At 39.1% G+C, this 17,108-nt stretch overlaps 1 protein-coding gene across 4 annotated transcripts in view; it reads right to left on the reverse strand.

Moving 5' to 3' along the window:
- The window catches only part of gria3a (glutamate receptor, ionotropic, AMPA 3a), an 81,106-nt gene that overhangs the window by 14,881 nt on the left and 49,117 nt on the right, over window positions 1-17,108 (reverse strand). For 3 of the 4 annotated variants that reach the window (XM_007563104.2, XM_016676966.1, XM_007563101.2), the window contains exons 6-11: window positions 16,634-16,801; window positions 16,380-16,484; window positions 13,264-13,371; window positions 11,483-11,689; window positions 9,175-9,548; window positions 7,269-7,467 (exon numbers count right to left, since the gene is read on the reverse strand). In XM_007563104.2, coding sequence (XP_007563166.1) covers window positions 7,269-7,467; window positions 9,175-9,548; window positions 11,483-11,689; window positions 13,264-13,371; window positions 16,380-16,484; window positions 16,634-16,801 — 1,161 coding nt within the window. The remainder of the gene's footprint in view (window positions 1-7,268; window positions 7,468-9,174; window positions 9,549-11,482; window positions 11,690-13,263; window positions 13,372-16,379; window positions 16,485-16,633; window positions 16,802-17,108) is intronic. The other variant, XM_007563100.2, reaches the window with a different exon arrangement.

Here is a 17,108-nt window from a genome sequence, read left to right on the forward strand (position 1 = left end):
AAAAAAAAAAAAAAAAAAAAAAACCCCATGGGGAAAAAAAATCTACCCTTCTATGAATCTGACAGGTCTGATCCATGCACAGCCCTTAATGTCACCTTTCTGAGGTTCTGACTCCCCACTTGGCACTCAGGCTCACGTATCATCAGTTTTCTATTTACCTCTCAGAGTGTAATTCTGAAAGTCCATACTAGTAATTACAAGCAGCTCTGAACCAAAGTGAAAGTAAGTGCTGCTGCTCCTTATGACCCCGCTGAGGGCACCGGCATCACAGCAGGTTTTCTAAATCATTAACACCATGCCATGATATCATGGATCGGGTCAAAGCCAGACGAGCAATGTGCTTGGACATTTCTGCATACATCAGCCTGACAGTTATCGCTCTCTCGCTTTTACATCAGAGAGGATTCACCGTTTAAATGCAAAGCACACGGCAGTGATATAGTGGGCTTCTTGCCAGCAGCCTGAAGTCGGACAATCTGGCAGCTCAGCAGAAGTAAACTCCAGACCCTGTTTAGTATCAATATTAATGGGCAGATGAGCCCTCCCCCGTCTCAGTTTATGCTCTGCCAGCAGGTGACAGCTGGTGACACAATCATTCCATTTTCATATATTTTTTTTAAAACCAATTATTCATAACGTCCTTGTCTGAGGAGAGTTTTTCATGTGCCTGCACCGTGCGTGAGAAGTTTTTATATTTTAACACAGTGCATTCATCTTGTTCTGAAGTGCAGCTTAAAATGCAGCGTGAACATGTACACTTATCCATAGTAGATATCCAACAAAACATCATTATGGACATTTTTATGGTGTATGACGGCAATAAACAATATATATACATATATATAAAATATTGTTGAAGGTATGTCCTGCATTACTCTACAGTGGGTTACATCAGAGTCAATATAAAAAGCATGGGATTGGATAAAGACGCTGCCATATGGTTCATGTTTTTCATCATGAAGCATGATGAAAAACGTCATGCTTCATGATTGTTTTTCCAGTTCAATCATGAACTGGTTTTCATGATTGCTTTTCTGGCCATCTTGTATCTGACCCTGACAAATCTGACATTCTTTACCAAGTGATGATGAACGGTCAGATTTACTAAATTTATCTCAGTAACTCGTTTCAACTGGCAACATTAATTACATAGATTAACTGTACACAGATTGATGTTTTCAAGTGTTTTTTCGTATTGATTGTGACTGCACCATGCAAGCCGACATTCAAGTAGTTTATTTGTGCAACATCATTGTGAATTTCAACCACTCAGAGCTGAGTTTCCTCCTAACTGATAAAAGACATGAGCATGTATGGTGCAAGATCAGCCTGGGTCAACTTTACATCGTTTACCAATTATAAAGTAAGGTGGTTTCAATAGAAAATGACGACAGAAAGTGCTGTGCAAAAGTTTAAAGAACTGGTTGGGAACGTGATAATCTTAGTAATATTTAGGTATTTTCCAAGTACATGGATTTTATACCACAGCTATGTTACCCTCAGTTGTTATAAAAAATACTGTCGCTTAAAAGCTCAGTTTAAAATAAATTTGGCGTCTGATTCCTTAAAATTGGACCTCTTACCTCTTTAAGAAGCTACTAACCTTTCTGACGCTCCCCCTTCAACATGTCATTACTACATTGCTTCTCCCTGCCATTAATAAATGTTTTTGGGAGCGGTGTAGTTAATAGGATGAGCTCAGCTGTTTCAGCTCAGTTGCTGCCACTAGTCTGAAGGAGCTTTGGGAAAATAGGCGGGAGATTTAAGGATTTCTCAAAACATGCACGAATGAGTCAAAGCAAAGCTCCAGGTATGTGTTTTATGAGGGAACATTATCAAACCTCTGCAAGTTGATTTTGCATAATACCGCCTCTTTAAACTCCTGACAACTACTCAATTCAGACTTATTTTGATAACAAGAACATATTATTGAATCCATGCCAAATGTTAAGTCAAGCCTAAACCCCCAATGTTTCTGTTGTTTCCAGCACTGTTTTCTAAGGGCAGTCTGTCTTTTAACACGTTTGACCCCTCCACTCTGAGACTGACAGCTCCACCTCTGTGGCCCAGTCAGCTGCCAGCTGGAGCTGCTACAGACGTGCACAGCACAACCCCGATGACACTCAGTACGCTGCTAAAAATGGCCAGCGAGAGGCTGATCGCCGGTCACTGGGGAGCACGAGTACACAGCTGTCTACAATAGAGGAGAAATTAAAGAGGCTGCTTTAAACTGGGCTAACGTGACCTTCTGTTCTTGAATCTAGGCACCAAGAGGGAGGAGATGCGTCACAGAGTTAACGTAAGCTTGAGTCCTCTCATATTTTAACATATGACGGCATTTTTTTAACTTTATTTTTTCGCTAACCAGAGGGTCTCGTATATTTGCTAGCTCATTTGAAGCCTTTGATGGAGAAGGAACCAGGTCCTGATTTCATCCAGGTTGCGGGCATGAGTCAGCCTGACGCCGCGTCTCGTAGGTCAAAGCAAATGAAAACATCCGGGTGAGCTGACAAGCCATGGCAGCTCGGTGTTGTGCACGGCAAAAATAAATAATTCATCAGACATGTAATGGATTGTGGGCTCGGGCAAGTAAGTGAATCATTCTTGACATATGCACGATTTCAGTTCAGTGGAGTGTGCATGTAAACACACCTCGCATGACAATAATGGCTGATGACAGGGCCCGGCCACAGTGTGAAAACAGCAGTTCTCGTTCTGCGGTGCATAAAGATGAACTGCTTGTCAGGAGCAGGATGGTCATCTGTGTGGAAAACCACGAGACTCCTCGAGCTGTCAGACTCGGAACAACCGCTGAGAAATTTCCTCGCAGCCGCTGTTTTTCGCAGAGACAAAGCGACTGACAAATATTTCCAATTAATAACTGACTGAACCTCAACGTGGGATCTGACAAACTACTGACGGCCTCCGGCACAGGCAAAAATTTACGTCTACATCTAGTCGACCGTTCAGGAAACGAACTGCAGCTCCTCAGATGGTCTGTCAGCAGATGACAGAGATGAGAGTGATTCACGGCGCCGTGTATGTTTGTCACGCTACCCAAACAAAAACAGAGACGACAGCCCAAACAAAGCCGCCACGCTTTTACTGAAGTTAAATATTTATCTGGTAGCAACATGCACGTTAATTATGAATTAGAACTCGTTTACTGCGTGTACACGGTCGGAGAAAACAAATAACTACAGTAGGTAAATTATAGTTTATGTAACGCATGTCGTGTTGATTTTGTCATCGCTACGTAGGATCAGGTTCTGCCATTTATGATTCCAAACAGGCGTTAAAATAATCGCCTTCGCCGTTTTGGAAAACCGATGTCACGGTATGTGATTCCTGTCTGTGTTTGTGTTCGTTTGGAAAATTTCACTGTGGAGTTTTCAACAGTGTCAAAGAGGATGAAAGGTCACACATTACATGTAGTTTAAAGAAGATACGACATGTAAAAAGTTTAAACCCCACAGAGGCTAAAAATTACAACTTCAAAGCTTCATAAAACCCTGTGGTTTAAAAAAATAAAATCCCCTTTAAAGACCGTGGCGAAAAGTTAAAGTCACAGTGCAATTTCCATGTTAGTTACTTCCATTTATTATGCACCCGGAGCCCTGTGATTTATCTGTATTAATGTAAGCATCTTCCTTGATAATTAGCATGAAATTTCATAGCTGCTATCAATCATGAGACTTTTGATCTCCTAATTCAAAAACAGTTTCTTAAAACGTCGATTCTCCCAGTCTGGCGGAAAAACTGACTGGCTCTTCTCGTTCCAGACAAAGTCACAACATGTCTGTCAATTATCCGCTCATGAGGACCTTTAATAACCCGCGTCTTGCCAAACAGACCCTTGATTAGAGCATTTCCTGACTTCAGCTGCTGCCTGTTGAGCTGACTTCAGTGGGATGAGTCACTAAGAAGCCTCTAAAATATTTCATTTCCAACTGTGAGGAAAGTTCCAACAAAAACAAACAAGCAAAAGCGATTTACAGTCTAAAACACGTGTCAGTAATGTATAGTATGCCATTTTTTATCCAATTTGTTTCAGGAAATACAAGACGCACGACTTTTTTCTATTTCTACAACATTTTTGGTTTTTCATCTTCAATTTTCTTGTGATTATTCTTTTGCTTGAAAAATGTTCAAATTAAAAGATTCCAGTAAAAAAAACATCCTTGGCACAGATTCTACACTAATACACTTTGAGCTAAAACCTTGGATTGTCGCTCTTACTGGTTGTTTGGAGTAGTTGTAGAGCTGAAAGGTGAACGTCTATTCCAGTCTCGAGGCAAACCTTCCCACATCATGACACTGCCACCACTTTGTTTCACTTTTGAGAGGGTGTTTGTGCCCCGATTAATGCTCTCCCCTCACAGGAAATGGACGTGTTTGGTGTGGATTTTTTTTAGTCTTTCTGATGCTCTTTGATTTAATTATCACATTTAAAAAAAATGCTATGTTAAAAATGTTTGGTTATTGACATAAAATTTACGTAAAATGAATCTAAATAGATCTATTTTATGGTTTGTGGTTAGAACTTGACATGTAAAGGCATTAAAAATGCTTTCATCTTTTATTTTTAGAATGGAATATAATCATCCTAAATCCCCCTAAACAGATTTTAATTGGATATTGTTTTCCATTGAATCAGTTTGTTAGTACTTTTAAATCACCGCACCAGGGAGGTTCTAAGTTACACTTTCTTGTGCACAATTGTTAAATAAAAAAAATGCTTCAGGCCATTCCTTCAGAACTTGGCTAACTTTGGCACTTAAATTCATCCTGCTTGAATGCCTTCATTAAGGCGTTGAGTCACAGTGATCTTACAAGTAGTCACATCCCTACCAACTCATTTCCTCTCTAAGTGGAGCCCTTTTAACAAAATAATAATAATAATAATAATGATAATAATAAACGTATTCTCTCTTGGAGAGTTTTTGTTCATTTTATTATTCCAAGACTGACTGTGTATTAAAATAAAAAGTCGTCTCTACCCAGCAGCAGACAATGAAACCCAACAGACAGAAACCTGCTGCAATCCTGCTGTTTGGATCTCAGGAGAGGAGATTGGAAGATGTGATTTTTTTTTTTATAGCTCCCAGTGGACTGATGTAAGCAATGCAAAATGCCCTCCAGATTGCTCCCAGTGTCTGAAGGAGAGCTTGGTTTTTATATTTATCAAATGTCGCAGTCTCACTCCGAGCAATCACACCACGAGAACGACAAGGGCTAAAAATAGAAACGGCTCTAAGCTGGACTCTGGTTGTGAATGTCATTTCTATTTCCTAGGAACATGGCGTCATCTGTGAGAATGCACTTTTGCGAAAAGAAGCCTGCAGATTAGAGTCTTATTTTTGAGTTGTTCAAACTTTGTCATCAGAAGGAGCGACTCTGATCGGACTGAGACATCTCAGTGTAAACACTTCTCGGTGTAGTTTTTTTTTTTCTTTTCAAAATGACTTAACTTTCTGAAGTATGAACTGCAGGTACACTGCAAATCTTACTGAGTAATTTTTGCCTAGTTTCTCGTGCAAACATCTTAGTTCACAAAACTTTCAAAAAACCCTTTCAGCAAGATAAAGGAGCTTGTTTTAAGTCAATACAGTAATAGTCTCACTGGCATATTTTTTTCCACTTAAGTCACATTTCCTAAGCTATAAGTGGAAAAAAACTACATCTTTAAAAGTCAACATTATGGAATTATTATGCTTTAAAAATAAGCTCTTTTCTTACTGAAAACTTAGTTTCAAGTTAGTTTTTGTCTTTTTTTTCTTAAGGCATTTCCACTAGAAACGAGATAAAAAAAACAATTCTTAGTAAGATTTTGTATTTTGGCATATTCTCTTTGGATCTGTGCTGTGTCTTGAAAAAATATTCAAGACCCTAACTTAATTACTTTTGTGCAATTTAATCTCAGTTTAAATGAATCTGCTCTGTGACATCATTAGAGGACATTAGTGATGAGAAGATGGATGGTGAAACATACAAAGTAATCCAAAAAGAAACTCATTTAGAGGCTGCAAAATGACTTGACCTCAACATGCAGTCAGAGCTGCAAAAGGAAGAGTTTGAATCAAAGCGTATTCAAATTCAAAACGACTTTCAGGATCCCAAAGGAAAAGTTGAAACAAATATTAAGTCAAATTCTTCAAAGAGTTATTCTAAACAGTGATGGCTGTTGGCAGGAGAGATCTCCAGTAGCAGCCTGTGTTACAGTAGATTTGAAGAAGCCTCTGACTGAAGTCACTCTGTTTTCCCAAGACATTCTCATGAAGAGGATGGCCAGAGTTGTCCAGAAATCTCTTGATTTTACTAGGAATCCTTTATTGAATCATCATCTCCAAGTCCACACGTAAATCAAACAGAGAATCTGTAGCAAGAGTCGAAAACTGACATCCACAGAGGTTCTCTCTACAAACTGAATGAGCACGAGCTATTTTGTCAAGAAAATAACCATACATTTCAGTATCTAAATGAGCAAAGCATGTCCTGAAAGACTGCAACTCCTCAAAAAGGTAGCTGACAAGTGACAAAATATGAAAAAGTTGTACGAGTACCTTTACAGGTTGCTGTACGTCTGAGGTGGGTTTAATAACTATATTTGCATTTCAGCAGCACTCCAGAGAAATGTAAAATAGAAATGAGTGTGCATATTAGTGGGAAAGCTAATCAAACTTTGGTTTATGACTCCACAGACAGGCTCATGAGGGAGCATAATTGTCCCAGATTCATGGCAGAAATAATCCTACTGTACGGGGAAAAAAAAAAAAAGTTAATTTGAAGAAACCAAAGTTAATTTTGTGAATAAAATGCATTGTGGACACACCGTTCACAGGTCTTCTGTCCTAAACCTTGTATCATCATTTAGTTGTATGTTAACGACAGTAGGACCGAGGTTCAGCTCTGTGAACATCATCTGAGCTTTTCATACCAAAGTAAATCACTGAAAAAGACAAATGCTTGTAATTTTACTTCAACTATTTTCTCCTTTAGTAAAGTGTAACTTTACACTTTATGATGAAGTGAACTAATCAGGTGAAACTGTAGTAAAACTTTCTTTGGCTTCTTTGAAAGTGCTGTATGAAGTAAAAGAAAAAAATACAGTTCTAGGCACTTTTATTGATTATACTTCAATCTGTTACGTGGCAGGTAATAAATCAAAACCCAAAGGAAAGCTCAAGAGACTCTGAGCTTCTGGCACGCACCGGGTTGGACCGGGCCTATCTATACGCAGCGTGGGGATTACCAGCTGAGACACTCACCCTGAAGAACTCCTTAGTTGAGCCGGAGTCTAGCGTGCCGTAGGCGATCTCCGTCTGCTTGGCCAGATCCTCTGCACTCTCGATGGGAGAGACCATCCTCTCCACGGTGAGAAAGGCAGCCAGGTTGGCCGTGTAGGAAGAGATGATGATGAGGGTGAAGAACCACCACACTCCCCCGACAATACGGCCCGACAGAGACCTGGGATGAGGAGGAGGAGAAGGAAGAGAAGCAGACATGAGAGCAGAGTGCTCAGATCTACATGAGGAGGAGGAAGGGATCACTTCCCATTGTGTCCGTCAGATCAGAACTGACTCAATCCGTAAACAACTGAACAATAAAACCACATTTTCTCTCTGGTGGCCTATGCAGATATTAATAACATGCTAACAATCAACTGAATACCGCTGCCTGGACAGATGATTCTTTTGTTGAGAGCAATATCAAGTCTCATTAACTCGATGTGACTGTGTCTCAACGTAGTTTTCAAAGGTGTGAAACGCCCCGAGACGGCGTAGATGACCGGACTTCAGCCGAGGGAAGTTCTTTCAGTAGCTGTGACATTTGAAAACAGAATAAAACGAATAAGATCTCAACCTGGTGAAACACTGGCTTTATGTAAAATGCTCCGTATGAAACCTACTGAGTCCCAGTCCACACATCATGAAATCGCCGGCTTGGTTTGTTATTTATGAACGACTAAAGAACAAAACTGGTCAAATATTAAATACAAATATTAAGACCTTGCTGTACGCTGACTGCATTCACAACGTAGCACAATGATGACTCTACTGCTTAAATACATTTTTAATGATTGCCCACGGTAGCGAAGTTAGAAAAAAATACCTTGAAGGTCGTCCTCATTTCTTCTATCACTTCTCTGACAGAGAAATTGGACATTCAAATCGGAGCGTTTCTGATTAGCATTTTTGTTCAAACGTCTAAGTTTGTTTCACTCATTTGCTTTTAAACAAAAAAAGTGTAAAATATTTTTAAAAACTGTTAAGATTTTTTTGTGACAAAGAAGCTGAACTTTCTGGACTTATTGGACCTTTTAGCTTGAAATAGCTCTCCATCAAGGAAAAATACTATATAAAAGCCAATGTGCATATAGAGACAACTTAAAGACAGTTTGTCACATATTTGTAAGAACAAAAACAAACATGGAACAATTTGATTATTTGATAATTGCACAAAGTTGCAGAATCAACATCTGTCTTTACAGAACACATGACCAAGAATATAAACACAATTCATAAGGTAATATGAAAATATCTGATAAACCTGGTGATTTGCTGTTTAAAATGATTTAGAAAGAAGCAAAATATGTTTAAATCCTTCTAGAATCTTCTAGAAGAAGTCAACACAAGCAAGATTATAACAAATGAAGAGATAGATGGGTGGAAATGTGGAGGGACTGGATGAAAATGAAGCACATGATGTCTTTTTAATGCAACAATGAGGTTTTTTTTTCCACACAAAATACTTCATATGCGCCAAGATGATGACCGTAAAATGAGACATGCAGCAAAAACACGGTAGCCCTCCAAGAATCGTGAGGAATTCAAGCTGTTATCTGGGATGAATCGCAATGACCTCAGTGCATTTTACAGCCCTCAGCATGGTGGATATAAGTTATTTTGTGGATGGAGGTCATCACTGACAGCATGCAGATCCAAAACAAATGAGTGGAACAGAGGAGGAAGGCTTCTTGCTCTGAGAAATGGGAGGAAGGGGCAACGGAGTGGAGCATGAGGTTAAGTGGACAGGAGAAACAGCAACGCTCAAAATAACCCATATGCACCGCTGCAGGATGGAAATGCATGTACGGGACTATAAAATGCAACGAGATGATGTGACATGAAAACGGCATCTGAGAAGTGGTGGAGAACGAACACAACAACCAACCTTGGTGAGATATCGCATCCTTGCTGCATGAAGGCGCCCAGGGAGAACCAGAGGCTATTAAAAATCCCAAAGTCGTTTGGAGGGTCAGGGGGGCTCTGAGGGTCTTTGGCCTCATCGTTCTCATCCAAGTGCCACTCATAGGGGCTGAATCGGCTCACCAGGAAGAGCACCACACTCACGCCGATATAGGCAAACACTATGCACATCCAAATCTCATAGGCCAGTGGGTCCAGGAAGGAAAACACTCCTGGCTTGGACTTTTGAGGCTTCTTAATCATAATAGAGATTCCCAAGCTCATGAAGGGTTTAGAGAAGTCTATCACCTCCTCCCGTACCAACGTAATGGTGAGAGGAGCCACGGCTATGTCAGCTCTCTGTAAACATGGAAGCAGGAACATCAGGAGGGAGTTAGACTTGCAGGAGAAGCCATAAAAAACAAAAATCAAGCAGGGCTTTAAATATTAATCATTTCAAGGAAATATCGATTAAACACAAAACCAAACCAACGCAGCTTTACAATGCATTCACGGAGTAAAAAGCATGGACCTGCAGAAATGCAGCAATTAAGTATATATTGAATAACAGACATGTTAAAAAGCTGGTGGGAGCAAATCTGCCATTTGGAAATGAGTCACTCAGCGTTTGTGTTGGTTAATGTCTTTGTCTCAATCCAAATCTCTGTCGTGAATCAAAGCGAGAGTCGGAAAACAGAGGAAGGGGGAGCTGATGCAAGCAGTTCATAAATCCAGAAGCTGCCTTGAAAGATCCTCCGCAAAGCCTCACAGACATGCAATTAGTATTAGAGACCTCACTGACAAATGCTGAACATTAAGTCAGTCAAAAGCTGCTTTCCATTGGTTATTCATCGGCTGTGGAGCTGATAAACAGCAACAAAACGTACTGATGATACAGAGGTCTTCTCATAGCCATTTCAATTACAACAGAGGGGCATCTCTGTCGATCTAAGTTACTAAAACGGACACTGACACAACTGCAGACGCTCGAGAGCCAGATCAGGAATTCTGCAGTGACACAGTTTGGATGCACATCTTTTTCACATTCTGCTTTTCTGAGTTGGATTTCCAACATTAGTCATTCAGCAGCTGAGGTCTCATAAAAGATGCATATCATCTTTTTAGAGCCACTTCAATGGTAAGTTACTCCTGAGCTGCACGTTAAGAACCGCGCAGTAGATTTCAGGGCTCAGAGTTCAAAAAGGTTTTACGTAGAAGTCACACACTTGTAGATAAAATGAATGTATTTCTACTGACCTTCTCATGGAATGTGTTAACGTTATTGAATTTATTAGGATACCAACGCCACATCTTCGGTCACCATAAAACTGACCATCAGACATAATAGTGGCGGAGGAAGTGGATAAAGCATCACGTTTCGTCACAAACATAATTAATGTTACGATGCCAAGTGCACTCTGTTATGTGATCGAGTATGGAACAGTTCCAATCTTCATTTTCAGGTCATGAAAGCTTGATTGAAAGTCAGTGTTACACTCCTGAGGGTAAAACTGGACTACTTGAACTGTTCAGCATTTTTCTATAAAAAGGAATTTTCATGCAACACAAAAATATTGACATCCCAGCACCGATATTAAGTAAGTATTGCATAAATCTGTACTGGATGATTTCCATGGCTTTGAAAGGATTTTCATTTATACTTTTTTTCTTTTTTTTTTTTACAAATAAAAATCTGTTCTACTAATGACCTGATGATTTGATCCAGGCGTGTTGAAGCCAAGGCATATTTGAAGGTTGCAGGATACCAACCCTTAAAACTGGAGTTCAACATCCCTGGTCAATCAAGTTTTGGAAAGTTTGTGCTCTTTCTATTTTCAGCTGATGGACTGAACAGAGCTCTGTCAGATGTTCTAAGTTTCTTTAAACTTCTCAACTTTATCCCTCAACTATCTGCTCTGTTCCTGTGTCAAAACAGCTGGATATATACTGAGAAACAAAAAGTGCAAAAATACGGACTATCAACTTATAAGGTGACTTCTGAATATGTCTGATTACACTTGAGTTTAATTAAGAATACTAGAGGAATTCATGTTATTATATAAAAAGTAAACTATGCATCACATATTTTACCACATACTTCTAGATTACTTTATGTTCTGTCAAATACAATTCCAATTAAATAAATTGTTCAATGGGTATGAAGACCTTTGCAAAGCACTATGACAAAATCGCATGTTGTTTTTCAGCATTGTAATCGTTTGGTTTGGTTTCAATTTACTGACTTGTGGAATTTCTCTTTTAAAAACCAATAAATGAGGCAGGCAGACACTCACCCCATAAACCAGTTCACCCACCATCCCGTTCCACGTCTTGGTGTCCGGGTCTCTGGCTCCGTATTTTCCATCTGGCACTATCGACAGCTTATATTTTATCCCCACATGCTTTGCAATTTCAGAAGCTAAATCGACACAGTAGCCTTCATATCTGTCATTGCCGTCCATCTGCATATAGTTTTTCTTGTACATCACATACGGCGCTTCCTGTTAATTAGACATAGTTTTGAGTTCACGGTGAAAGCAACAGCACATCCACAGCGGCCAGAGTTCATGGGTCACACAAGGCCTAAATCGGTAAATAAGCATGCATGCATGCAAGGCGAAAACCAAAAAAACAATTGTGGGACACATTAAAAAAAAGATTCAAACACCTCTCAGGGATGTTACAGGGGGACAGGACATGAATGAGCGAGCAGGATGAGGGAATAGGTTGTTGACCTTGGTCATGCTATCTAAATGTGTGGAAATGCTTATTGGACAAAGGGTTGCATGGAGATTGTAGGACGAGCTGAATGGAGCACGTTTCCAGTTCATAAAGTAACCGTCAGTGACATCCGAGACATTAAAGTCATTTAAACTTATAGAAAATGTGTTTGCTCGAGTAACCACTGGTAGCCACATCAGAGTATCTCCACCACAGTATTCTAAGAGAAGTAATCGTCTGTCTGCTTGTCTAAATTACATAGTTTGAAAGGTACACAAGGCCTCTGCTTGTAAGATTCAAAGAAAACATCTTTTTACCCCAAATTGTAAAACATGTTAGCCATTAAAGATGAATCAATGTCACCTTGAGGTATTAATCAACAGGGATTTACTGTATCACATGGCATGTACATGTTTTTCAGAGGTTATTTGACCCAAGAGATCGGCTATCACATTCCACATCTGCTGATGTGGAACAGTTTTGCACGACACGTGCTGACAAAGCAACATGAAAGAGTTATCTTTCATCGAACATGTCATTCTTTAATGTTATGAAGAGTTGAAAAAGCAATGTGAAGTCAATGAGATGACTGTGATGTGTCTAAAATAACAGCTGTCTTTGTTTAAACCAAAAGCATGCCTGACAGACAGTAACGCGATGGCACTACACTACCACTTCTCCTCTCTCTCACTCTGAATAGCACTTCCACTCTAGCTGAGATGACAATGAGTTTTCAGAGGCTGAAATGGGAATGTGTGACTATTACATTCTGAATTTGCCTAAGATGCAGACATAATAGACAAAGTCAGAAGGAACGAGAAAGCCATGGTTTTAAATGTACGATAAGGAGCACCTTATCGTACATTTAAAAATGGCTAATGATTTCTAACCTGAAGCTAATGCCGCTAGCGCTGTGTCTTGTCCTGATCCTGGTCTATTTAAAAAAAAAAAAACCTAACCCTCCCTTACCTACTGATCATATTAACTCTATGTAAACCACCATCACTGACAAATTACTTAATGAGGCGGAAAGATTTTTACTTACGTACGCACTGAATGTGAATAAGATGATGTCTATCTTTATAGTTAGTCTTTACCAAAGCCGTTATTGTGATGTCACTACTACAACAGCCCACTGTAATATAAAAAAACCAAAATGCTTTGGCACCCACACGGATACAGTTGAAACACTCTTTGTGAGTCGACTGTTTCAACATGTAGTGAGTGGATGGAAAGCAACTGAAAAGTAAAATAATTCTACCCTCCCAGGACAGATTGCAACAATGGACACCTTGACCTTGAGTGGCAGAAATCTTATGGTGAAACACTTAGAACCTGCTTTGAGAGTGAGTACCATAATAGTAGTGACCACAATTGTTCGGTTTTCCACAGAAGAGGATTCGTTGGTGACCTGCTGATCCATAATATATACAAATTTTTCGTACTCATTCCAGTAGCCGATCTGAAAAAGTGACACAGAGGGATCACAGTTATCACAGGAAGTGGAAAGCACATTTTGCAGTGGGCTGGTCGGGATGATCCAAGGTTTTAGAAAGTTATTTTTAAAAATTATAAAAAAGCTTTTTGCACTTGTGTTACTTTAAAATAACAGAATGATGAAAAAAAAATTATATGAAACATATTGCTGTTTATATTTCTGCTCGTCAATTATAAATATTTATATCATAATTATTGTTACATTACTTTAATAGCATTTGGAATAAGCTAACTGTTGTGTTTCAATCAATTGTTTTAATATATATTTTTAATTCAAGGTCAAAATTGTTCAAAAAGCATATTTTCAAACAATTGTTTATTATGCCAATATGCTGTACAAGGTAAAAAAAACAGTGAATTAACATGAGTATCAACTTAAAAAAGCCAAGCGAAATTAATATACAAATACTTGTAGGTAAATAAATAATTATAATTAAAGTCACTAATGACTGTGTGACTCTGTGGAAACTGGTATTATTAAAGGTTCTCACGCCTGCTCGGACGGCAGCGCCACCAAGCATGTAAAGTGTTGTTCCGCTCCGTGTGTACAGCTGGAGACAGTTTGGTTTCCCTTGATTTATGATTTAATAAAAAGCTTGTAGCTGCACTCCTCACTTCACCTGGGCTACACTTCAGCAGAGTAGGAGTAATCTATTCCTGGCTCAGCAAATGTTCTCTTACATAACAAGAAACCAGCACCACTAAAGCAACCAAACATGAATAAAATTAATACCAGTGAGGAAAAACCCAAGTATATATATATATATATACCCAAATGCCTTGTATAGCAAGTGCAGTCATTCTGTTTTACTTTAACGATACCATGCGACAGAAAGCATCATTGGACATAAAAATGGCCTTGTTCCGACTTACCCTGAGATGATTCTGGTAGCTGCATTGTTTATTTCAGCCACACAGACTTCTTTTTTCTCTCCGGTGGAAATAATACACTGCAGACACTCTGTTGTCACTGCATATCGTCTCACACTGAGACGGGACATGAGGGGGCTGCTGATGTACGCCGTCTTGTGAGCTGAGCTGCATGGACATTATGGGGCCGCTCCCTTTTGCTGTCAGCTTCTGTGGGGGCTTCAGGGTCATGGAGCTACTGTAGCAACGCGCTAGAGTTAGCATCTTCTAGACAGCGCTGTTCATGCCTTTGGCCTGCCTAATACTTAATAACGCAAACACAACCACTGCACTCAAAACCAACAGCTAAGATGTAATTAATGTGTGTAAAGGTTCAGCCTAAACATGTCTTTGAATTCACATATGGGTTTGTAGGGCGGTCTAAATGCTAACTGTTGATTGTGGCTTACAGGCAAACCGTTGGCAAGCTAACTTTATTCTACAGCAGCCCTGTCAGTGCTATAAAGAAGCTGTCCAGCATGTAAACTTAACAAGCATTGACATCTGTTACAGATGTCAAGTTAACAAGCTAAATGGCTTTTCCAAATGAGTGCAGCTCCTGGTAGCAGGCGTTTGTTTGCTAGCTCCTTATAGCATTCCCAGGCTCAAGGTCCAAGCTTGTGGGCAAAATGGAAAAGCTCCAGCTGAATGTTAATGTGAGCTGAAGTTCTTGACTCATGCCTACATTTGTGGGTAACAATGGCAGCCTACTTTTTTTTTTCTACTGAGTTTTAGATAGAGAGAAAATATACTCTTATATTTGGAGCAGTACATTTGATTTAAAAAGCAAGATTTGCTTTGACTTTCAGTTCCCCAAAATAGGAACAGCAGCAAATTCTTTACATTCACTCTATCAAAAGACACATAACCTTTAGACTGTGTGACCTAAAAAAAAAACTTTTGACACTAAGCATGTAAAGTTGGCAAGTTAGTTACAAATTAGCTAAAGGTAATTACAATGGTGCTTCAGTTATATAATAATTATCCCAGCAGTGATTTTTTTTAAATGTGCACAAATTAAAGGCTCTTTATTAAGTGTGAAGTTATGCTACTGCAGTAAAAAACAATTTAATTTTAAGATTTTTTCTACATTACTTCAGAAACAAACAATACTGATTATCAAGCTCTACCTGGAAATTAGTTATGCAATCCTAACTGATGCAGTGGTTGCTTTTTTATCAATTAAATATCCGAAGGAGTGACATATTTTCACTGTCCATCTCATAGGTGAGCATTTAACTACAGGTCCTTCTCAAAAAATTAGCATATTGTGATAAAGTTCATTATTTTCCATAATGTAATGATAAAAATTAAACTGTCATATCTTTTAGATTCATTGTACACCAACTGAAATATTTCAGGTCTTTTTATTGTTTTAATACTGATGATTTTGGCACACAGGTATTGAAAACCCAAAATTCCTATCTCAAAAAAATTAGCATATTTCATCCAACCAATAAAAGAAAAAGTGTTTTAATACCAAAAAAGTCAACCTTCAAATAATTATGTTCAGTTATGCACTCAATACTTTTTACATTAACATTTTACTTTTTTATTTTTGAGACAAGTAAGATCATAAATTAAGACATTAAAAACAAGTTTTATATAGAAGAAATTGCTGTTAAAACTGCATTTGTAAGTTTATTTAAACAATATCACATGCAAATGTGCTCACTAATCAAAGCTAAATGTGGTTGCAGAAAAATATTATGGTGTGAAAGCCATTCTTTGGGATGGGTAGCATACTCTCTTTAAATAATTTCTATTTTTGTTCTACTCCAGGCTGTTGTTTTTAGCTGAAAGGATCATTTCCAAATCAAAATCTTTGAGGAAATTGCATCTCAGGTGACACAAGAAGGATTTGCAAGACTGAGCTACAGCCAGCAGCTGTAAAGCTAGTAAGGAAAGAGAAAACAAACCAAACAGTGGTGTCCTACACTTCCCCGTATTCATGACTCAATGCACACAGTGCTGATAGTTACATCATATGCTGGTCCTTCAAGAAACAAACTCAGTTGGAATTAATTAAATTATGATTGTTTTTGACGCTACGTGTTCACTTACCCTCCTGGGACCTTTGGGCTTCATCTCGTACACATCAATAGAGTAATTAGACCGTCGCCCAAATGTGTCAAACTGGATGTTTCCTGTCATACCTGGTACTTGAACCTGCCGTTGTACCAAGAAAACAATTATAACACCTGTTCTGAGCGCACAGCAAGAAGGCAAACACTCAGCCTGGCAGAAAATCTAACAAAATAATAAACAGACATTCAGAATGGATCAAAAGTGAAGACAAAGTTTCTCCTCAGACCTACCATTTTGAGTGCCCTCTCTATGTCGATGCCTTGGCTCCAAGGCACGGCGGGGTTGGCGAGGCAGTCACCAGCACTTCCTCTGCGTGACACGTCTACTCGCTGGCGCCGAAGATACCGGAAGGCCTCCGCGATCACAAGGATGGCATCATGGGTCAGCGCTGATGTGTACTGAGACAAAGACCAAAAGAGAACCTTAAAGCAAGACGTTACGTCACAGCGACCCGACGCAACGCTGCACCATCACAGCAAGAGCTTATTTAAACAATATCACATGCAAATGTGATATTGCATGCAAATGTGATATTGCAATCACAGCCTCTTGCACCGAAACAGTATTCATAACATTTTCACACTTTGTCTCATGACAACCACAGAATTAGAAAAAAAGCAACAAGTTTTTGTTGTTGTTGTGTATTGTGTGTTTTTATGTCCGTCAATCAATCAACACATAATTGCGAGGGGGTAGGGAAAGGAA

This window comes from Poecilia formosa, unplaced genomic scaffold (assembly GCF_000485575.1).
Source record: "Poecilia formosa unplaced genomic scaffold, Poecilia_formosa-5.1.2 Scaffold145, whole genome shotgun sequence".
Taxonomy (NCBI): domain Eukaryota; kingdom Metazoa; phylum Chordata; class Actinopteri; order Cyprinodontiformes; family Poeciliidae; genus Poecilia; species Poecilia formosa.